We start from the raw sequence: 17,676 nt of genomic DNA, 5'->3' as shown, positions 1-17,676 counted from the left end.
GTGGAGACAGTAGAGTTGAGCTGATCTGATGATCCCTGGCAGGTAAAATGCTTCTTTCTCTCCATCACATTGTCTTTTCTCCCATCCAGGGTTTCTGCTCTGTTGGATCTTGTGCTCATCTCCTGCACTCTCTCAAAGCTTCCTGCACTCACTTGTTCATTGAGTCCAGAACTTTATCTTTTAATTTTTCCTTTTTTTCTGTGAAGTTTTTCAGCTGATTTTGCAGCTTGGGTCATTCACCTGGAGGAGCACAGGAGTGCAGGGAGGGTAGTGGGAATATAGAGCTGGGATCAGGGACTCCAGGAGGGAGAAGCTGCTGCATGGATTTGGCTTCAGTCAGGTGCCCTGTACACTTCTGTTATTCCTGACTGTGCCCAAAGTATTGGAAACATTTTGTTCTTTTTCTGTTGTCCCTGAAAAATGTCATGCTCTTCATCTTCGTGGTGTCCACAGGAATATTAGGGTAACAGCAAAGCAAGAAGGCTTTTGCATGCAGCTTCTCCAGAAGCCCAGCAATTCCTTCAAGCCATTAAGTCAGTTACAGTAATGTTTTTGTGTTTGTTAATAAGTCTTTTTAACTTTGGGATGGCTTCGTTTTTGCTTGTTTTTTAGGTTGTCTGACATTTGTGTAAAAATAATTCATCCCTTGAGAGAGCTTCTGTAACCAAGAGCCATGACTGCTGCAGAGAATGTGTGTTACACGTTGATCAATGTTCCCATGGATTCAGAGCCACCATCTGAAATCAGCTTAAAAAATGACCTAGGCAAGTATTGACAGTGCTTGAAGGATACTCCATCTTACCTGAAGTATTCTCTTATTGTGCCTTTTCTAGAGTATTGTTTCCATTTTATAAGCTAAAACAAGTCAGTTTGATGTTTATTTTCTATTGAGTTGTGAAAGAAGTATGTTCCTCTGTTTGCTGTGTTTTGAGAAACTTCATTATATTATTTTATGTGCTTTGGTGTACTCCACAGTCTGTGCAAAATCTGAATTTATTTTTTTTATAGTTTCAAATAATACCTGTTCGGGCTAAGGCAAATTTGAGCAGATTTTTTTGGCATTAGCAACAAATTGTGTTGTCACTTGTTCAATGCACTGTGGATTGTGCTGACCAAAACAGCAGTGTTAGTATCTGGTATATGTGTGACACCAGAGCACATTGTAGTATCCTGGTATAAATTTAAGCATTAAAACAGCCTTGGAATTTGTCAATTCCAATATATTGATCTCAGACTAAGTCTAAATTCTGTGCTTATTTTTAAATATGTTGCTTCCTCTTTATTCTTCAATAGAAGTAAAGGCATGGATTTTATTGATATGATGTATTTCACTCCTTCAGAGGGGTTTGTGTCTTCTGACACTAAAGGTCAATATTCCTGTTAAATTAGCTGTGACATGTCAGCCTTCCTCACTTCCTTTCCTCCTCTAGAAAAAGGAGATGTCAAGTTGAAGACGGAGGCCTTGAAGAAAGTAATCATTATGATTCTGAATGGTGAGAAACTACCTGGGCTCCTGATGACCATCATACGTTTTGTGCTGCCTCTCCAAGACCATACTATCAAAAAGCTGCTGCTTGTTTTTTGGGAGATAGTGCCAAAGACCACTCCAGATGGCAGGCTCCTGCAGGAAATGATCCTCGTATGTGATGCGTACAGAAAGGTAGCCTCTTGTTTATTTAGTTGGTTATGTTCCTCTGCTGGGTCTTTATAGAAGGGGTGTCGTTTTGTGTTACTGAATAAATATAAACCTTGTTTATGCTCAGCATTTCCTTCCTGCCAGTTGTGTCTCAGTGTTTCAGAGCTGGATAACTGCAGGTAAGCAGCAGACCTACTACCAAGCAGTTTTGTGTTCTTTTACGGTACGACCTAACAAAAATTCAGTGCTCTGTTTCCTTGTCAGTGAACATTAAAGGTGAGGGGTAACATAATTACCATCTTCCAGGCATCCTGGGACAAGCCATGGGTCATAAAAGGACACTATTGTGATATATTTGGGAAACACCTTCATAAAGATATTAAGGGCCTTCAACTTCGGGAATGGGTTGGAAACAGATGAGTTAATACGTACAAGAAGTTGGTATCCAATGTGCAGGAATGCCCACAGGCTGAGCTTTCACAGCTGTGATAATCAGAAAACAAAATCCAGAAAAACATCCTACAGGCTTTCTAAGTTATATTGTACATAAATACGTGTTTTTAGATCTTGTGGGGCAGCAGTGCTTTAGGAAAGCATTTATTGAGAAAACAGTGAGGTGTCGTTGCGGGTGTTGGGAACTTGTACCCTGAGAAAGCTGAGTGTAGGAGAAGGTGGCAAGTGCATTCATCTGGAGAGTCTGGCATTTCAGATACGTTTCCTGATGCTTCTAGGATCTCCAGCACCCAAATGAGTTTATCCGAGGCTCCACTCTGCGCTTTCTCTGCAAGCTGAAGGAAGCAGAGCTGCTGGAGCCTTTGATGCCGGCCATCCGCGCGTGCCTGGAGCACCGGCACAGCTACGTGCGCCGGAACGCCGTCCTGGCAATCTACACCATCTACAGGTACCTGCAGAAACAAGGCACAGTCCTGCACCCACAAGACCAAGGCTGCCTTTAGTTCTTGAGCTCTCAAATATTTATCACTCCCTAGTGTGGTGTTTAGAATTTTTATGTTCGTTATGTATGCCTTTTCTCCTCTATCTAATGGGCATCCTTGGGTTCTACTCCTTGTCAGTAGCTCTTTTAATTATGTTCTTTTCTTGTAAAGGAACTTTGAACATCTTATACCTGATGCTCCTGAATTGATCCATGATTTCTTGGTGAACGAGAAAGATGCAAGCTGCAAAAGAAATGCATTTATGATGCTGATTCATGCAGATCAAGTAAGGATACCTGCCCTCAAAGCCATTTGGTTTAATAATTGTAAATATGCTGGGTAACTAGCCAGTAGTTTCTTGGTAGTATAAACTACTTGTATTCATAAACACCCCCATGCATGATAGTGTTAATGGTTTTGTGTGATATTTGGTACAGATAATGTAGGTATTTGGTTCTCTATTTTAAAGGAGAACTGCTCTATTTGGTGAAGGTGCTGAAAAGTGTAACCACACTGAGAAACACTCCAGTATCTGCTATTCTAAAGCTTTTTTAGTTCCATGAGAAAGAAATTGCAGTTTCTGTTTAGTGTTTTGGATCACATTTTCTACTGGCAGTTGTCTTTTGTGCCTAATTACCATTAGTTTGTCTCTCTTTTTGCCCTCTATAGACAGGATGGACTATTTTGCTCTTTAGGTCTACAGTGTTTTCCTAAATTGTTGAAGCATTGCATAAAGGCTGTTTTGCATTTTGATTTTTAGACTGTGTTTTAAACTGAATGAGCAAACTGTGAATAATGTAAAATAATTTTATCTTCTGTTTGTGTAGGATCGAGCTTTGGATTATTTGAGTACCTGCATTGATCAAGTGCAGACCTTTGGTGACATACTGCAGTTGGTTATTGTTGAACTAATTTACAAGGTAAAAGGGAAATGTTGTGCCACATTTAAAATAAAGGCACATGTTAATTTACAGAATTGTATTAGACTGTTTTTTTAAAAAGGGATAAAATGTTGCTGGAAAAGGGTTTTAGCTGGCTTCTTGTCCATGTCAGGAATATGGCATTGCTCAATACAGTTGAATAAGATTTGTCTCTTGAAATGATAAAGAGCTCAAGTGTGCACTGTATAGAGCAGAAAGTCCCACCAGATTTGCTGTGATGGGGAGTGTATTATCAGAGTGGTCTTCATGGGCATGATCAGGGCATCTCTTACAGAAGCTGTTAGAGGCTCTTCCCTTCCTTTTGATGGGAGATTTTAAGGCCCTGTCGCATTGCTCAGAGTTGTTCAGAACAGCATTTGAAGAGCTTTTGCAATTAGATTTTTACAGCTGTGAATGACATTTCCTGTCACCAGAAAAGGTTATCACCTTTTGGTTAATTTTCTCCTCTCTGTAAGATAGTGGAGCAGGTGAGCTGTAGGATTGCTCTTTTCTCTCTGTGTCAACTGTGGATCATTCTTTTATCGAGGTCTGTCACGCAAATCCATCGGAGAGAGCTCGGTTCATTCGCTGCATCTACAACCTCTTGCAGTCCTCGAGTCCTGCAGTGAAGTATGAGGCTGCAGGTACCCTGGTTACACTCTCCAGTGCACCCACAGCAATCAAGGTATGAAAGGGATTTTTTTCAGCTCTTCAGTAGCTTCTAGTGCACTGAAGTGAGCACTATGTGCTGCATGTTGATACTTAGGAGTGAAGGCTTTAGTAAAGTGGGCTGTGAAACACTTCTCATGTGACACTTCTCAGTGTACTAAAGTATCTCTTAGAACTGGTCACAAAAAAAGACTGAGCAGATCTGGAGCTAGTCGACTTCCTGTCACTTTGGTAGGGGCCAAGCTTTAGTACTGAGCAGTCTGTTGGACCAGCCTGCACTCTACTTGGCCTAGTTAGCAAAGCAGACTACAGCTGAAGATTTCAGAGATTGGAGGAAATTTTAACTTGTGAATATGACTCATTTCAGACCAGGATAGACGCATAAAGCAGTGAAGATATGTGTTGATTACTGATTCACCTGGGATTCATAGTTTTATATTTACACAGCTGATTATTTAAGATCACTTAGAAATTTTGGATTTGTTTGGAAATTTAAAAAACAGGTTATGCATAGATTTACAGCATTGTAAATAGTAGTTTCCAGAGGCTGGGGAGGGGGGGGAGTATGAATTCCAGCATTCTTGGTTTGGTAAGCTCATTTTTGTTGAGTAGACAGACTGTACATAGAAGCTGTTATTAAAACCTGATCTGGATAGGCTAACACTGCCAACTCCTTTAAGTTGGTTTTCATGCCCTGTTGCATATTTCACAGCTGACCCAAAGCACATCAGATAACCTATCTTGCATCTTTGAATTTGAAGTCAAGTCTGTGTACTGTAAGCTGTGTACTGTAACTGATGCCATTGTGAGCCTTCACGTGGGATTTTTGTAACATGGTGGACAAAAAATGTTGAAGTCTGTTTATCAGGTTAATATCTGTGCTAACTCTGAGTAGCTGCTTTAATAGTATAATAGAAGGAGTTTTTTTCTCAGTTTCAGTAATTTTCCAGTTTGTCCTCTTCATGACTAAAAAAATGGGTTTAATCCTTTTAATTTTAGGCTGCTGCCCAGTGCTACATAGATTTGATTATTAAAGAAAGTGATAATAATGTGAAACTGATTGTCTTGGATCGGCTGATTGAGTTAAAGGAGCATCCCTCCCACGAACGGGTGTTGCAGGTATGTGAGCTTTCTCTTTTCCTGTAAGCCTTGGGAAAGAAAAGCCTTCAATAACAAAACTTTCAGGTTTTTGCAATGTATGGGGAGAAGAACTTCTGAAGTTTCAGTTTCCAGTTGATAAGTTTTTGGTAAAAACATACTGGATGGACTTTTATGTTTATGACTTGGCTGCTTTTATTTTCTGCATAAGGATTAAAAATGAGAAATGCTGTCCTGGTTGTAAGGTTTAATAGTGTAGCTGCATAGGAGACTTCTGTGTAAATGTAGAAGGTATTAAATGAGCACTGGGAAGTTCTAATGCCCATTGCTTGCCTGTCAGAAGATCATCTATTATGTATCCAGAAAGGCTTTGAAAATCATTGAGGAATGAAAATTATGATTGTATGAAGAGGAAGTAATTTAAAATGGCAAAATACTTTGTTTGTTATTGTTTCAGGATCTAGTTATGGACATCCTCAGAGTGTTGAGCACCCCAGATCTAGAAGTGCGCAAAAAAACCCTTCAGCTGGCACTGGATCTTGTGTCTTCAAGAAATGTGGAGGAGGTAAATTACATGTACTTTTGATTCATCACACTATTTTCTTTCTTTTAAAAAAATGTCACTTTTTATAAAATTTGATTTGATCTTTTCTGCAGCTCGTGATTGTTCTGAAGAAGGAAGTGATTAAAACTAATAATGTGACAGAGCATGAAGATACAGACAAGTACAGACAACTCCTGGTTCGGACACTGCATTCCTGCAGTGTTCGCTTCCCAGACATGGCTGCAAATGTTATTCCAGTGGTATGCAAGTATTTCACTATATTGTCATTAAATTTCTTATACCTATACCCAGCACCTGCAGAATTGCTGAAGCTGAGGTGGTCCTAATTGTGGCCTCACAGAAGCAATGCTATTTTTAATTCCTAAAGAAGCGTAGGACTTTTGATGCTGTAAGTATTTGTCTTCTGAGGTTATTTTTGTATGTTTTTGAAGAACATGAGCTGAAGAGGACTTTAAAAAGTGCAATAATTTGTATGACTGAAAAACAGTTTGGGAATATGATAACTGGTCCTGGTTTGGAATGTGCTTAAGGTTGTTTGACTTCAGATTTTTCTCATCGGAGCTACGTAAGAAGTTTTATTCTTCTGAGTGTAGAAGGGAAGTATTATTGTACAAACTTCTCTGTGCTGCTGTTTGTGCTGACGTTCACCCTTCTGTGGCAGCTGATGGAGTTCCTTAGTGATAACAACGAAGCGGCAGCCGCCGATGTCCTGGAGTTTGTGCGGGAAGCGATCCAGAGATTTGATAACCTCAGGCCTCTTATTGTTGAGAAGATGCTTGAAGTCTTTCACGCTATCAAATCTGTCAAGTGAGTCCAGAATTGATAACAAACAGACTTTGGAGCACCTGTGGCTCACCTGCATTGAATGTATATTGTCATTAAATATATACCAAAATCCACATGACCCACACAGAGAGTGACTGAAATGGAGATATTTTGGTGTAGAGGATTTCTAGGTACAGCTTTCTTCTTGCCTACTTGTACAAGAGATAAATCGGGTTTGTTGCATTGAGAAAGAGAAAATAAATTCTGTTTTAATTTCTATAATGCAGTTGATAATTGTGATTCCACTTGCTAGGTAATAGCGTGATTGATGAAGGCCAAACATAAAGTAATGTATTTGTTCAAACAGAATTCTGAAGGAATTGCACTTGTAGGCAACTGGAAAGACTGTACATTTATTGGAAAACCTAATCTAACATTGACTGAGCTTTCCAAGCTATGAAACTGTTTCAGTACCTTTCAGGGCTCTAAAAACTTTGCTGCTGATGGATCTGTAAAAGTTAAGTCACATGAGAATTTCTCTGTATCGGAAGAGCAATCTGTCATTCTAATATACAGAAAATTCTGAATCCCATCTCCATTGTAATCTCATTAAGTGGGGGGAAAAGGTCTCTGAAGCTTTGCTATTCTTTTCCTAATCTTCATTCTTGTTCTGCTTTTTCATTTTCTCCTATATAATGGAAAAATTAGTTTGTCTCAGTTAAATGGAGAATTTAGAGCTGACTTTATTCACATGCAGTAAAGTATTTCATTGTAATCACAATGACATTTAATTTTATATATGTCATGATTAACACAGATTGAAATAAATACGTAGCAGAGAATATATCTAATTTGATTGACTTGTTTCATGAGTTTACTGAGGCTGAAAGGATAATTGCTTTAGATTTAACCTGCTTTTGTCAGTTGTGTCCTTTTCAGTTTATCAAGACTGGCCTTTACTCCCTGACCACAAATCACTTTTCTTGATGCTAGTTTGAGTATATCACAAAAGCATGATTTAAATTACTGTTCTTGTCTTAGGATTTATCGAGGAGCATTATGGATCCTGGGAGAATATTGCAGCACAAAAGAGGATATACAAAGTGTAATGACAGAGGTTCGCAGATCACTCGGAGAGGTGTGTGTATTTTGGGGTTTTTCTCTTTTCTGGCTCTTCGTGGTTTTTCCAGCCATTATACAGTGGGTTTGGTAAGAAAAAGGTATTTTAGAAAGATCAAGTAAGATGCAACAGTGTTTTGCAGAACTTGTGATGTGTAATGGCATGTGCAAAGGAAATCTTAAGTAAAAAGCAGTCAGGATTTTGCATTCAGTATTAATTTTTTTCAAGTAGCAATGCTTGATTGGAGAATAAGTGATACCTGTTAAGAAGATAGATGAGAAAGTCCTTATTTCAGAAAATTATGGCAGCTTTAAGATATGATTTAATTACATCCAGTAGCAGAGAAAAAGTGCTTTAAATCTGGGTTGTTCTGAAAGAAAGACTTCGCTGACAAAATCTAATTCTGCAATGAGAGCTTTATTGCATGTGTAGGAAGCTTCTGTATGTATTTCAATATCTGCTTATTTCCTCAGATATTCCCCAAACCGATGCATTGTAGCTGACCTTTTGATTGTAAAAAATCTTCAGTAATGAAGATAATTTATATTAAAATCCTCTGCAGAACAAAAATATATATTTTATCTTAATTGTAACAGTTGTTTCCTGCTCATTTCTAGATCCCAATTGTAGAATCTGAGATCAAGAAAGAATCTGGTGAGCTCAAACCTGAAGAAGAAGTTTCTGTGGGTCCAGCCCAAAAATTAGTGACAGAGATGGGCACTTATGCAACACAGAGTGCTCTTAGCAGTTCCCGACCTGCCAAAAAGGAAGAAGACAGGTATTTGTGATTTCATGGTTGGCCAGGAAAGACTTGGTTAATTTTTATCTTTTTTTTTTTTTTTTTTTTTTTTTGAGTGGTGTTATCTCTCATACAGAGTTCAGTGGTTGAGGGAATTTCCTGTTTTAAGGTATTATCCCAACTAGATATTATCCAATAGAAGGTTGCCCAATTGCTTAGGATTTTTAATCAAAGCTTACTGTGTAAATAAGAATTAATTATGATATCCTAAATTCTAGTTCATTTTTTTACATATAAAGCTCTCCCACAGTTCTAGTTGGATACAGAGATACTGCCTTCAGACTCAGTTTCTTCCCTTTATATCACCTTGCACTCCTACACCTCTTTCTCTCTAGTCCATGTGGAAATGACTGTGTGACTTGTGAAAATCTGTATCTATAAAATTACTTTGAGAAGGAAAAAAAAGCCAGCATTGTGAGGTGTTTCAAGCTTGTTCTGCTTGTACAGTATGGAAGTTAAGGGGAGTGAGCTGAAGTCATCCAAAAGTAGTTTTATGAGAATCATTTGTCTTTGCAGACCTCCCTTACGAGGATTCTTGCTGGATGGAGATTTTTTTGTTGCTGCTTCCCTTGCTACAACTTTAACCAAGATTGCTTTACGTTATGTATCCCTAGTTCAGGAAAAGAAGAAACAAAATGTGAGTTGTCTCTTGTGTTTTCACATCCAAGGAGGAGTTGCTTGTTGCCTCTTTTCTTTTAAACAGATGCAAAATGGGTTAAGTCCAAAGTGAAGTGCCAGTTGTGTGACTGGATAATAATAATAGTTTGGATCACAGGCAGGGGCTGCTGCTTTCCAGCCCTTCTATCTAAACAGTCTCTAGATCATTCTGCTTGGTTTCAGATAATGAGCACTAAAAAGCTAAGTAATCTGTTCAGAGGTGTTACAATTTGATTAATACACACCTGTTTTTTTTAAACAAGTCAGAAGTCAACGTTTCTTTAAAGCTGTGGAAAATGCAATAACCTCCTTCCATTCTCTCTGTGCTCCTTCTCAGTCCTTTAATGCTGAAGCTATGCTGCTGATGGCCACTATTCTCCACTTGGGAAAGTCTTCTCTTCCCAAGAAGCCAATTACAGATGATGATGTGGATCGTATTTCGTTGTGTCTGAAAGTGTTGTCAGAATGTTCTCCTCTCATGAATGACATTTTCAACAAAGAATGCAGGCAGTCCCTCTCTCACATGCTGTCAGCCAAGCTGGAAGAGGAGAAACTTTCCCAGAAGGTGAGCTGTTATAAGTGTGTGGACCATAAACACTTGGAGATTTTACAGATGTTCACATCCAGGCTGGTCCCAGAAATGTCACCATTTGACTCTCAGTAGGTCAGCCATTATTTGACTGTTTTTCTGTGCTAGGGAATGGAATTCACTGTGAATTCTTGAATTATTATCTTCCTGCAGAAAGAATCTGAGAAGAGGAATGTGACGATTCAGCCAGATGATCCCATTTCCTTCATGCAGCTTACTGCTAAAAATGAAATGAGCTCAAAAGAAGACCAGTTCCAGCTTAGCCTTCTTGCAGCAATGGGAAACACACAGAGGAAAGAGGCTGCTGATCCTCTTGCTTCCAAACTTAATAAGGTAGTGGGAGATCTGTGCTTTAATTATATATATGGGATCACTTTGGTAATTGCAGACTGGAACTGATGAACCAGACTATGCTGGTTGTTTGGGAAGACACAGGTATATCCTGGTTGGGATCAGGAGAAAAAGAAAAGCACATGTGCTTATAGTTGTTACCTTCTCAAATGGAAAGAGGAAGAGCAAGAAGGGGTCTTGGAAAGTGCTGAGCTTATGGAACATGGAAAAGAAATTAGGGGTTGTTGGTTTGGAGATCCCAATAAAGTTCACAGGGAATGGAGCAAGGATGCCAGAAGTGATTAAGAACTCCTTTCTTTGTCTGCTATATCCTGCTCCCAAGTGCAATGCATCCTTATTTCACTTGTTACGCCTTTTTTTTTCTGCAGATTAGCAGAACCTGCTAAGGAGGTTTAAAGAGAAGAAATCACTCGAGTAATTCATTAGTTAAGAGTTAAAGCCTCAGACTTTAACAGACTGGATGGATTCTTTTTGATGCTTAAAATTACCTTTTCATTTTAAGTCAGCATTTCTTTGTCCTCCTGATCATCTTAAGAATAAATTCCATTGCAGTCCATATTTTAGGAACTTACAGTTCAGAACACATTTGGTCTGGAGAGGGTTTATAATTGTAGTGTGTATGCAGAGGGACATGTGAAGGAAGGCTACTTGTTTTGGAGGCCCATATTAAGGAATAAGCAATTTAAGTGTACTTTATTCTTGTTTTTTGTCATTGTTTGAATAATTCTGTGTTTTAAATTGGTTTCTGAGAAGGTGAATCCCTTGGCTTGTATCTCAGGTTACTCAGCTGACAGGTTTCTCAGACCCTGTGTATGCAGAAGCCTATGTCCACGTCAATCAGTACGACATCGTGCTGGATGTGCTCGTGGTCAACCAGACCAGTGACACCCTGCAGAACTGCACGCTGGAGCTGGCCACGCTGGGTAAGCAGGGCTGCACTGGTGCAAACCAAGCAGCTCTGAGGTTTTGGGAACTGGGCATTACCCTGCCATAAGGAATTCCTGAAACGCTTCCAAAGTGATGCCAGTTAGTCACCATTTTGAATGCCTTTCAAAATACAATTTTTTTAAATACTTGGTGGAAGTTTTGTATGTACTGACACTGGCAATGCAATCTGACTATAAAACCTATAACCAGATTTTATCACTAAAAACATTCCCCTTCTCCTTTTTTCCTGAAATATAAACAGGTTTTTTGATGTACTTATTTTTCATTGTGCTGCTACCATAAACAGGAAAATAAAAATAGGTCAAAATCCCAACTGACATGAAGCAGAAGGCCATCTGCCCTAGGTGGTTTTTGCACTCAGCCTGAAGTACTTAAATACTGCATTTACTCAACTGAAACCTTTCCCTGTTCTAACAGCTGTACCAGAGTATTGCTTGGACAATACTGAGGCTTCATTAACTTTTCTCAGAGGAGTCACTGGAGCAGATAATTCAAGAACAGTAACCAGTTTCTTATTAGCTGTCCTCTGCTTTAGCAGTCAGGAGCTGAAATACATTTACAGTATGCTAGAACTCACATTAGGTACTTTTCACTATTGTAAATGTGACTAGAGGGGCATAACCTTTCTCCTAAAATTTTGTAAATCATTTGGTGAGACTAATCATAGGAATAAATCAAATGGATGCTTTATTTAATAGGTTGTGTTTTTCTATTTGTCAGCTCAGTAAAGTGGAATTCTCTATTTCCCAGTACTGATGTACTGCAAAAGCTGACTTGAGGCATCACTCCCATGTGTAGAGCTCATGCTGTTCATGCTGTGTTCTCAAATTGCAGATTAATAGAACTAAGGAGTCTTTCCAATTGCTCACTGAAGGATTAGTAGAAATGCATTCCTTGGTGTTTCCTTGGAGCAATTATATTCAGAATCAAGGGGATACTTTGACCTGTTTATAAATACTTTAGTGCCTGTAGTGCTGGACATTGTACTTTGGGTTTGAGGCTCTGGACTGTAGGGTTAGGCCTTATGATGATGTCAGTGATTAAAATACAAGGTAGAATTAACCATCTCCTTGTTAAAAAATTAGTATTAAACTCCCATCCAAAGCCCATTCAATTCAGTATTTGCATTTGTTTTCAGTGGGTGAACACAACAATATTTTAACTGAAATTTGCAGGCAATGTAAGTTACGTTGCAATTAGAAAACTATAAAAAAAAAAGAACAACCAATTCAAAATCAACTAATATCTTCATGGTGGTGTTTAGTGCAACTCTGTAGATGGAAAAATTGAAGGATAAGAGAATGAAAAGCTGTTGTTCTGAAAGCTAAGCTGATTTTGTGCTGCTAATGTTCCCTGAACTCCCATCTCCCAATTTCTTTACATAGGTGACTTGAAACTTGTGGAAAAACCATCTCCTCTGACCCTTGCTCCACATGATTTTGCAAACATTAAAGCCAATGTCAAAGTCGCTTCAACAGAAAATGGAATCATTTTTGGTAATGTTGGTAAGTAAACAATTCAGTGTGCTAAATTGGCATGAATGTGTTGCATTTTCAACTGCTTAAAAATAAGTGAAAGCCTTCATATTGGTAGAAGAAATTAAATTGCAATGTAAGAATATGTTGTGATGATTTAAAAAAAACCTGAAACAAGCATATCACTGTTACTTAAAACCATTGTAGAATGTGCTACCTTTAGGATGACTGGCAGCATGAGATTGAGCAAGGATTGACTTGTTAACTGGCAGGTAGTAACTCAGCACCCTTATTAAGTGCAAATTTACTTTTTGGAACATTCAAAAATGGGGTTTTTTTGTTCTCTTTCAGTGTATGATGTCTCTGGAGCAGCCAGCGACAGAAACTGTGTGGTCCTCAGTGATATTCATATTGACATCATGGATTATATCCAGCCTGCTTCCTGTACAGATGCTGAGTTCAGACAGATGTGGGCAGAATTTGAGTGGGAGAACAAAGTTAGTTTTTTTTTTTTTGTTTTGTGTGTTACTTTGTTGATGAGATGCAATTCTATCTCTTGTTCTACAGCAGCTTGTTACAGCAGCATTATCTATTGCCACATAAACCTCATTCAACATTCTCATTGGATGTTTGCCTCAAGTAGCTTATTCTCTTACAGCTGTCTTATCAGTTTCACAAGCTTAGCAATGCAATAACTGTGTTTTTGGCCTGCAAAAGAGGTTGTGTGCATTGAGCTTTACCTCCTGTATGGAAGCTATCCAAACTGACTGGTGCTTGCTGTGTATTTTGGGTCAAAGGTGAGATAGCAACAAGTCTAAGTTTATGCTGAGGCTGCAGAATTACTCATGCTGCTCAGCCTCTCCAGTTCTTAATCACGTTGTCTTGTGGGTTGCAAGGGATCTTTTAAAGGTTGTTTAGTCCAGTCCCCTACCAGGGGAACAGGAGCATCTTTCTTTACCTTGCTAATTCATAGTACAGCTGTAGCATAAGGTTCTGGGTGCTGTGTAAGACCAGCATGGCAGTGAGTGCACTTTTTTGTAACTGAGGGTGCCCAAACCTAAAAAAAGGGTTTAAGGGAGGTAATATAAGAATAGAGTAGAAACATCAAACCAGAATGGGAGATTCTTTATATGAACTGTAGCCTTGTGTGGTACATAGGTGTGCTTACTAGAGACTAGGTTTAAATGTCTCAGGGGGAACTTGTGCACAATATATTGTAATACATGATATATGAAGCCTTAACAGTTTGTAAACTCCTTCTGAGAGGTATGTTAAAAAATAATTTGAACAAGGCACATAATATGCAGTATGGCCAAGGCAGCCCAGAGAGCTTTGTTGCTAGAAGGGGAAGATGAAAGGAATCTTTATCAGTGGTTAATAGCAAACTTTGGACTAGGTATTGCTTTTTCTTATTCTGGCAGTGTGTAAACTATATTCAGACAAGGAGTCCACTGTTTGCTGTAGAGAATCCAGACGTTCAACCCAACGGATTTTAGAACTCATGGTAATAGCATGAGATTCTCCATCTTAACAAGTGGATGGCAGGAGGGGAAGACTTCCTGTGATGCCACCACATAGTGGGAAGTGCATCCAGCTTACTGAGAGTGCTGTTCTCAAGGAGGAATGCAAGTGATCTCCTTTACAGAGCCCTGAAGAAGAGATTTCAGAAATACCTGAGGTGCTAATTAAAGTAATTGCCTTTTTTTTCCCCTTCTTGAAGGTAACAGTGAACACAAATATCATTGATTTAAATGAATACTTACAGCACATACTGAAGTCAACCAATATGAAATGCCTGACTCCAGAGAAGGTGAGCTATTTCTTGGAGAGTTTTAGATACTTTTTAAATTCCTGTGCTGTATTATTTGTTCAACAATTGTTGTTACGATTCTTAGAAATGCCTGCTTACAATATGAAGTAGTACATACACTTGGAAGTTATGCACTGAAATGAGTAAAAGCAGATAAGTGTTGTCAAAATTCTCTGTTGTCCCAGGCTGAAAAATCAGAATGTCCATTTTTGATTCATAGTAGCTACGTTGTAGCATAGACTTGATGGGACCATCTGTTTACAGGATGGGGTTTTTTTAGTAGCTCCATATTTCTTTCTTCTCTGACAAAATTTACCTTTCTTTTGCCAGTTTAGCCTCTTTGTTGTAAAGCAAAATAAATGTATACTATAGCTACTTGCTGTTAAGATATAGCACATATGATAGCTGTTAGCTCTTGCGTGTGTAAGTATAGTAGCTATTCAGCTTCTTTGCCATTTTGCTGTTGGTTAAAACAAACCCTAAAATGCCCTCTTGCCTTGTCTTGATAAATTCAGTTGACTCCATAATTCCCAATATGAATTCTAGAAAAAGGTGCATGGTTCCCACACATTACAAAACATTGCAGGTGAAGAAAGAAGTTTAAACGTGATACACTGACAACTGCCTAGCAAACTTAGGGTGAACTAAACCGTGTTTAGAGGTTTTTTTGGTCTTTTAAGAGCTGCCATGTGCTTTCCACAGGCCCTTTCAGGCTATTGTGGCTTTATGGCAGCCAATCTTTACGCCCGTTCCATATTTGGGGAGGACGCCCTGGCCAACGTGAGCATTGAGAAGCCAATTCACCTGGGGCCAGAGGCACCAGTCACGGGTCACATACGGATCCGGGCCAAGAGTCAGGTAATGCATGTCTGCTTGCCATCCTCACCACTTTTAGGACAATGTGCCAAGCACTCCTCAAAATTTACGGGTTTTTTGCAACCTTTTCTCCTGGCGTGTTACCATAAAATAGGCCTTTGCGCCAGGATTTCCCAGTTTTGTCCATAGTGCTGTAAATAGGATTGTTATATTTATTTGCTTTTAAATAAAAAGCAAATATGCCCCAGGGTTACATGATGTTTTTCCTAGCAAGTTGCACATTGCAGTGTCACACAACGAAATTTTAGCGTGTAATTGCTGTTCACTGATTCTTTTTTTTTTAAAGAACAAAACAAAACCCCAGTTATTTTAGTAGGAATATTTTCTGTAGATATATGAGTCTGCTTTGGATTTTAGAATTTCTACCTCCCAACTGAAAAAAAAAAAAAAAGACTGGGATTTGGAGTAAATAAAGCATGTACACCAGTGTGAAATAGAAGTATTTTAAACAGTGTACAGTAATGGAGTACCTGAGAGTTTTCATATTCAAAGAAAACATTTAGTTCATGTGATGTCACTAGAAAGGTTTTGGACTAGTTTAGAGTTCCTCATATGTTACAGTGCCGTTTTTACATAAGACTGCATTCAGTTACATATGCCAGCATGGTTTCATTTTGAAATCATTGTGCTATTGAATATGTGGATTTATTCATGCAGTTGCTTTTGATGGTTCTGCAGTTTCTGTGCAATATTAATCTGGCTCTGCGATTAAATTATTTTCCATAGCTGTGGTGCACTGAGTGTGCTGGTGTCAGCACTGTGACTTTCAACAGTTGAATTTCAGTAACTGGACAGGCAGTTGTAATTTCTCCCCTGGCAGTTCTCTTTCAATTGGTGGGAGATCAAAAGGTTAAAATTTGTTTTATTCTTCTTCTTTTCATATTGATGACACATGTAAGAATTGCCAGCTCTTTTAAGTTTTGTTGTCTCAATAATATATGTAGACCTAGCCTTTGCCTAGTGATAAGGAAGTGAGCACTAAGAAATGTACACAGAAGTGCACAGCTGGAAATTTCCATGCCACTGACTTTGTAGATTTCTATATATGGAACTTCCATTTTAATACAGATGAGATAAAGTCATTTTCAGATGAAGTATTTGTGACATAATTGTTGTCTTCCTTTTCCTTACAGGGAATGGCCCTGAGCCTTGGAGATAAGATCAATCTGTCTCAGAAGAAGACAAGTTTATAAATTTTACCTAACGTCTTTTCAGGTCTTTTACAATTTAACCTTAGGTATGTGGCTTTTGGGATCCAGAACATCTTGTATTCTTCAGTGTTCTGTAATTGTAGAAGCCAAGCTTTTGAGCTGATTGCATTCCAGCAGATAATTTATAGGTTCTCCATGATTGATACTGAGCAAATTTTAAATCTCCGGGTTTTTTTTTTTCTTTGTCCTGGAAGTCATGTTTTGTTTGTCTCTAATATATACCGATGCTCACAGTACAATAAACATATAAACAAGTTATGCCAGTACTGTTTTGTCTTTAAATTATAATCTCTGTGTTACCTGATCGGTATTGAATATCTGTCCAGGAGTACTTTGATACTCTGAGAAAGTGGGAGTCTGTAATAGCTTAAGTGTTTATAGTAATGATTAGGCCTGAATATGTGAATATGTTGTCATGATTCTTAAAATACTCTGGTATACCTAGGAGAATATAAGCTTGCCAACTAAATTAAAGGTTGTATATTCTAGATGGTAATGTAATAACTTGACACAGACAAGCTTGTAGTATCAGAAAAGAGATTGTCAAAATTCAGCTCTGTCCAGCAAGTCATAGAACCTTAAACTTTGTTTCTGAAGTGCTTTCCTAACAGTGAGTTACTATCATGAGTAACGTAACATTGCTGGTGGTGTTCTTATTTTTCATTTAATGTGCAAAGACAGCCAAGTGCAGCATTAAAGCTGTAGCAGCATAAGCAGTTCTTCAGTGAATGCAGCCACTGGCCACATGTGTGAGCTCTGGAAGGAAAGATTCAGACTCATTATGAGCTTGCAATGAATTGAACTATGTTGAAAAGGAAGAGTTGTGAGTGAAGGTCAGGTCAGGATGCTGAAGTGAGTTAACACTATTTGGCTACTAAATCTTATGCAAATTAGTAGTGGATTAAAACATACAACCATAGATTGAAAATACTGTCAGCTGTATCTATTCAGCATTAATCCTGAATCTGTTAAATTGTTGCAAGCAATTATTTCTACAGTAGAGTGTCCAGAGCCAGTAGTGCTCTTCCAGTTGGCTGAAGGTCCTGCTGCTGGTTTTCCACAGCTGTGACCTGCTCCAGAAGGACAGAAGAGAATATTCCGAGTAGCTGATTGCCAAAACATTTAAGGCCTCAGTGGTGAAAAGACCTATTTTTCATTCTGAATAAGCACAGGGAGCACACATGTAAATTCTGAAATGAGGGTCTGGGCTACTGTATTTTATCTGGCTCAAAGATGGCCCTAGAAGTGCAGT

At 38.6% G+C, this 17,676-nt stretch overlaps 1 protein-coding gene across 1 annotated transcript; it reads left to right on the top strand.

The window, feature by feature from the left end:
- Positions 1-623: 623 nt before the first annotated feature.
- Positions 624-16,682, top strand: COPB1 (COPI coat complex subunit beta 1). Its single transcript, XM_062495985.1, has 21 exons — positions 624-764; positions 1,431-1,660; positions 2,368-2,537; positions 2,743-2,857; positions 3,399-3,491; positions 4,039-4,176; positions 5,160-5,279; positions 5,716-5,823; positions 5,916-6,062; positions 6,485-6,630; positions 7,630-7,726; positions 8,326-8,486; positions 9,024-9,144; positions 9,502-9,729; positions 9,907-10,086; positions 10,883-11,027; positions 12,438-12,557; positions 12,879-13,024; positions 14,248-14,337; positions 15,040-15,195; positions 16,347-16,682. Exons 1-21 carry the CDS (start codon positions 674-676, stop codon positions 16,404-16,406), a joined length of 2,862 nt encoding a protein of 953 aa, XP_062351969.1. The 5' UTR covers positions 624-673; the 3' UTR covers positions 16,407-16,682.
- Positions 16,683-17,676: the final 994 nt, after the last annotated feature.

Source organism: Cinclus cinclus, chromosome 6 (genome assembly GCF_963662255.1).
Source record: "Cinclus cinclus chromosome 6, bCinCin1.1, whole genome shotgun sequence".
Lineage (NCBI taxonomy): Eukaryota > Metazoa > Chordata > Aves > Passeriformes > Cinclidae > Cinclus > Cinclus cinclus.
Note: the sequence above shows the minus strand (reverse complement) of the source record. Positions and strands in the feature narration are given on the sequence as shown.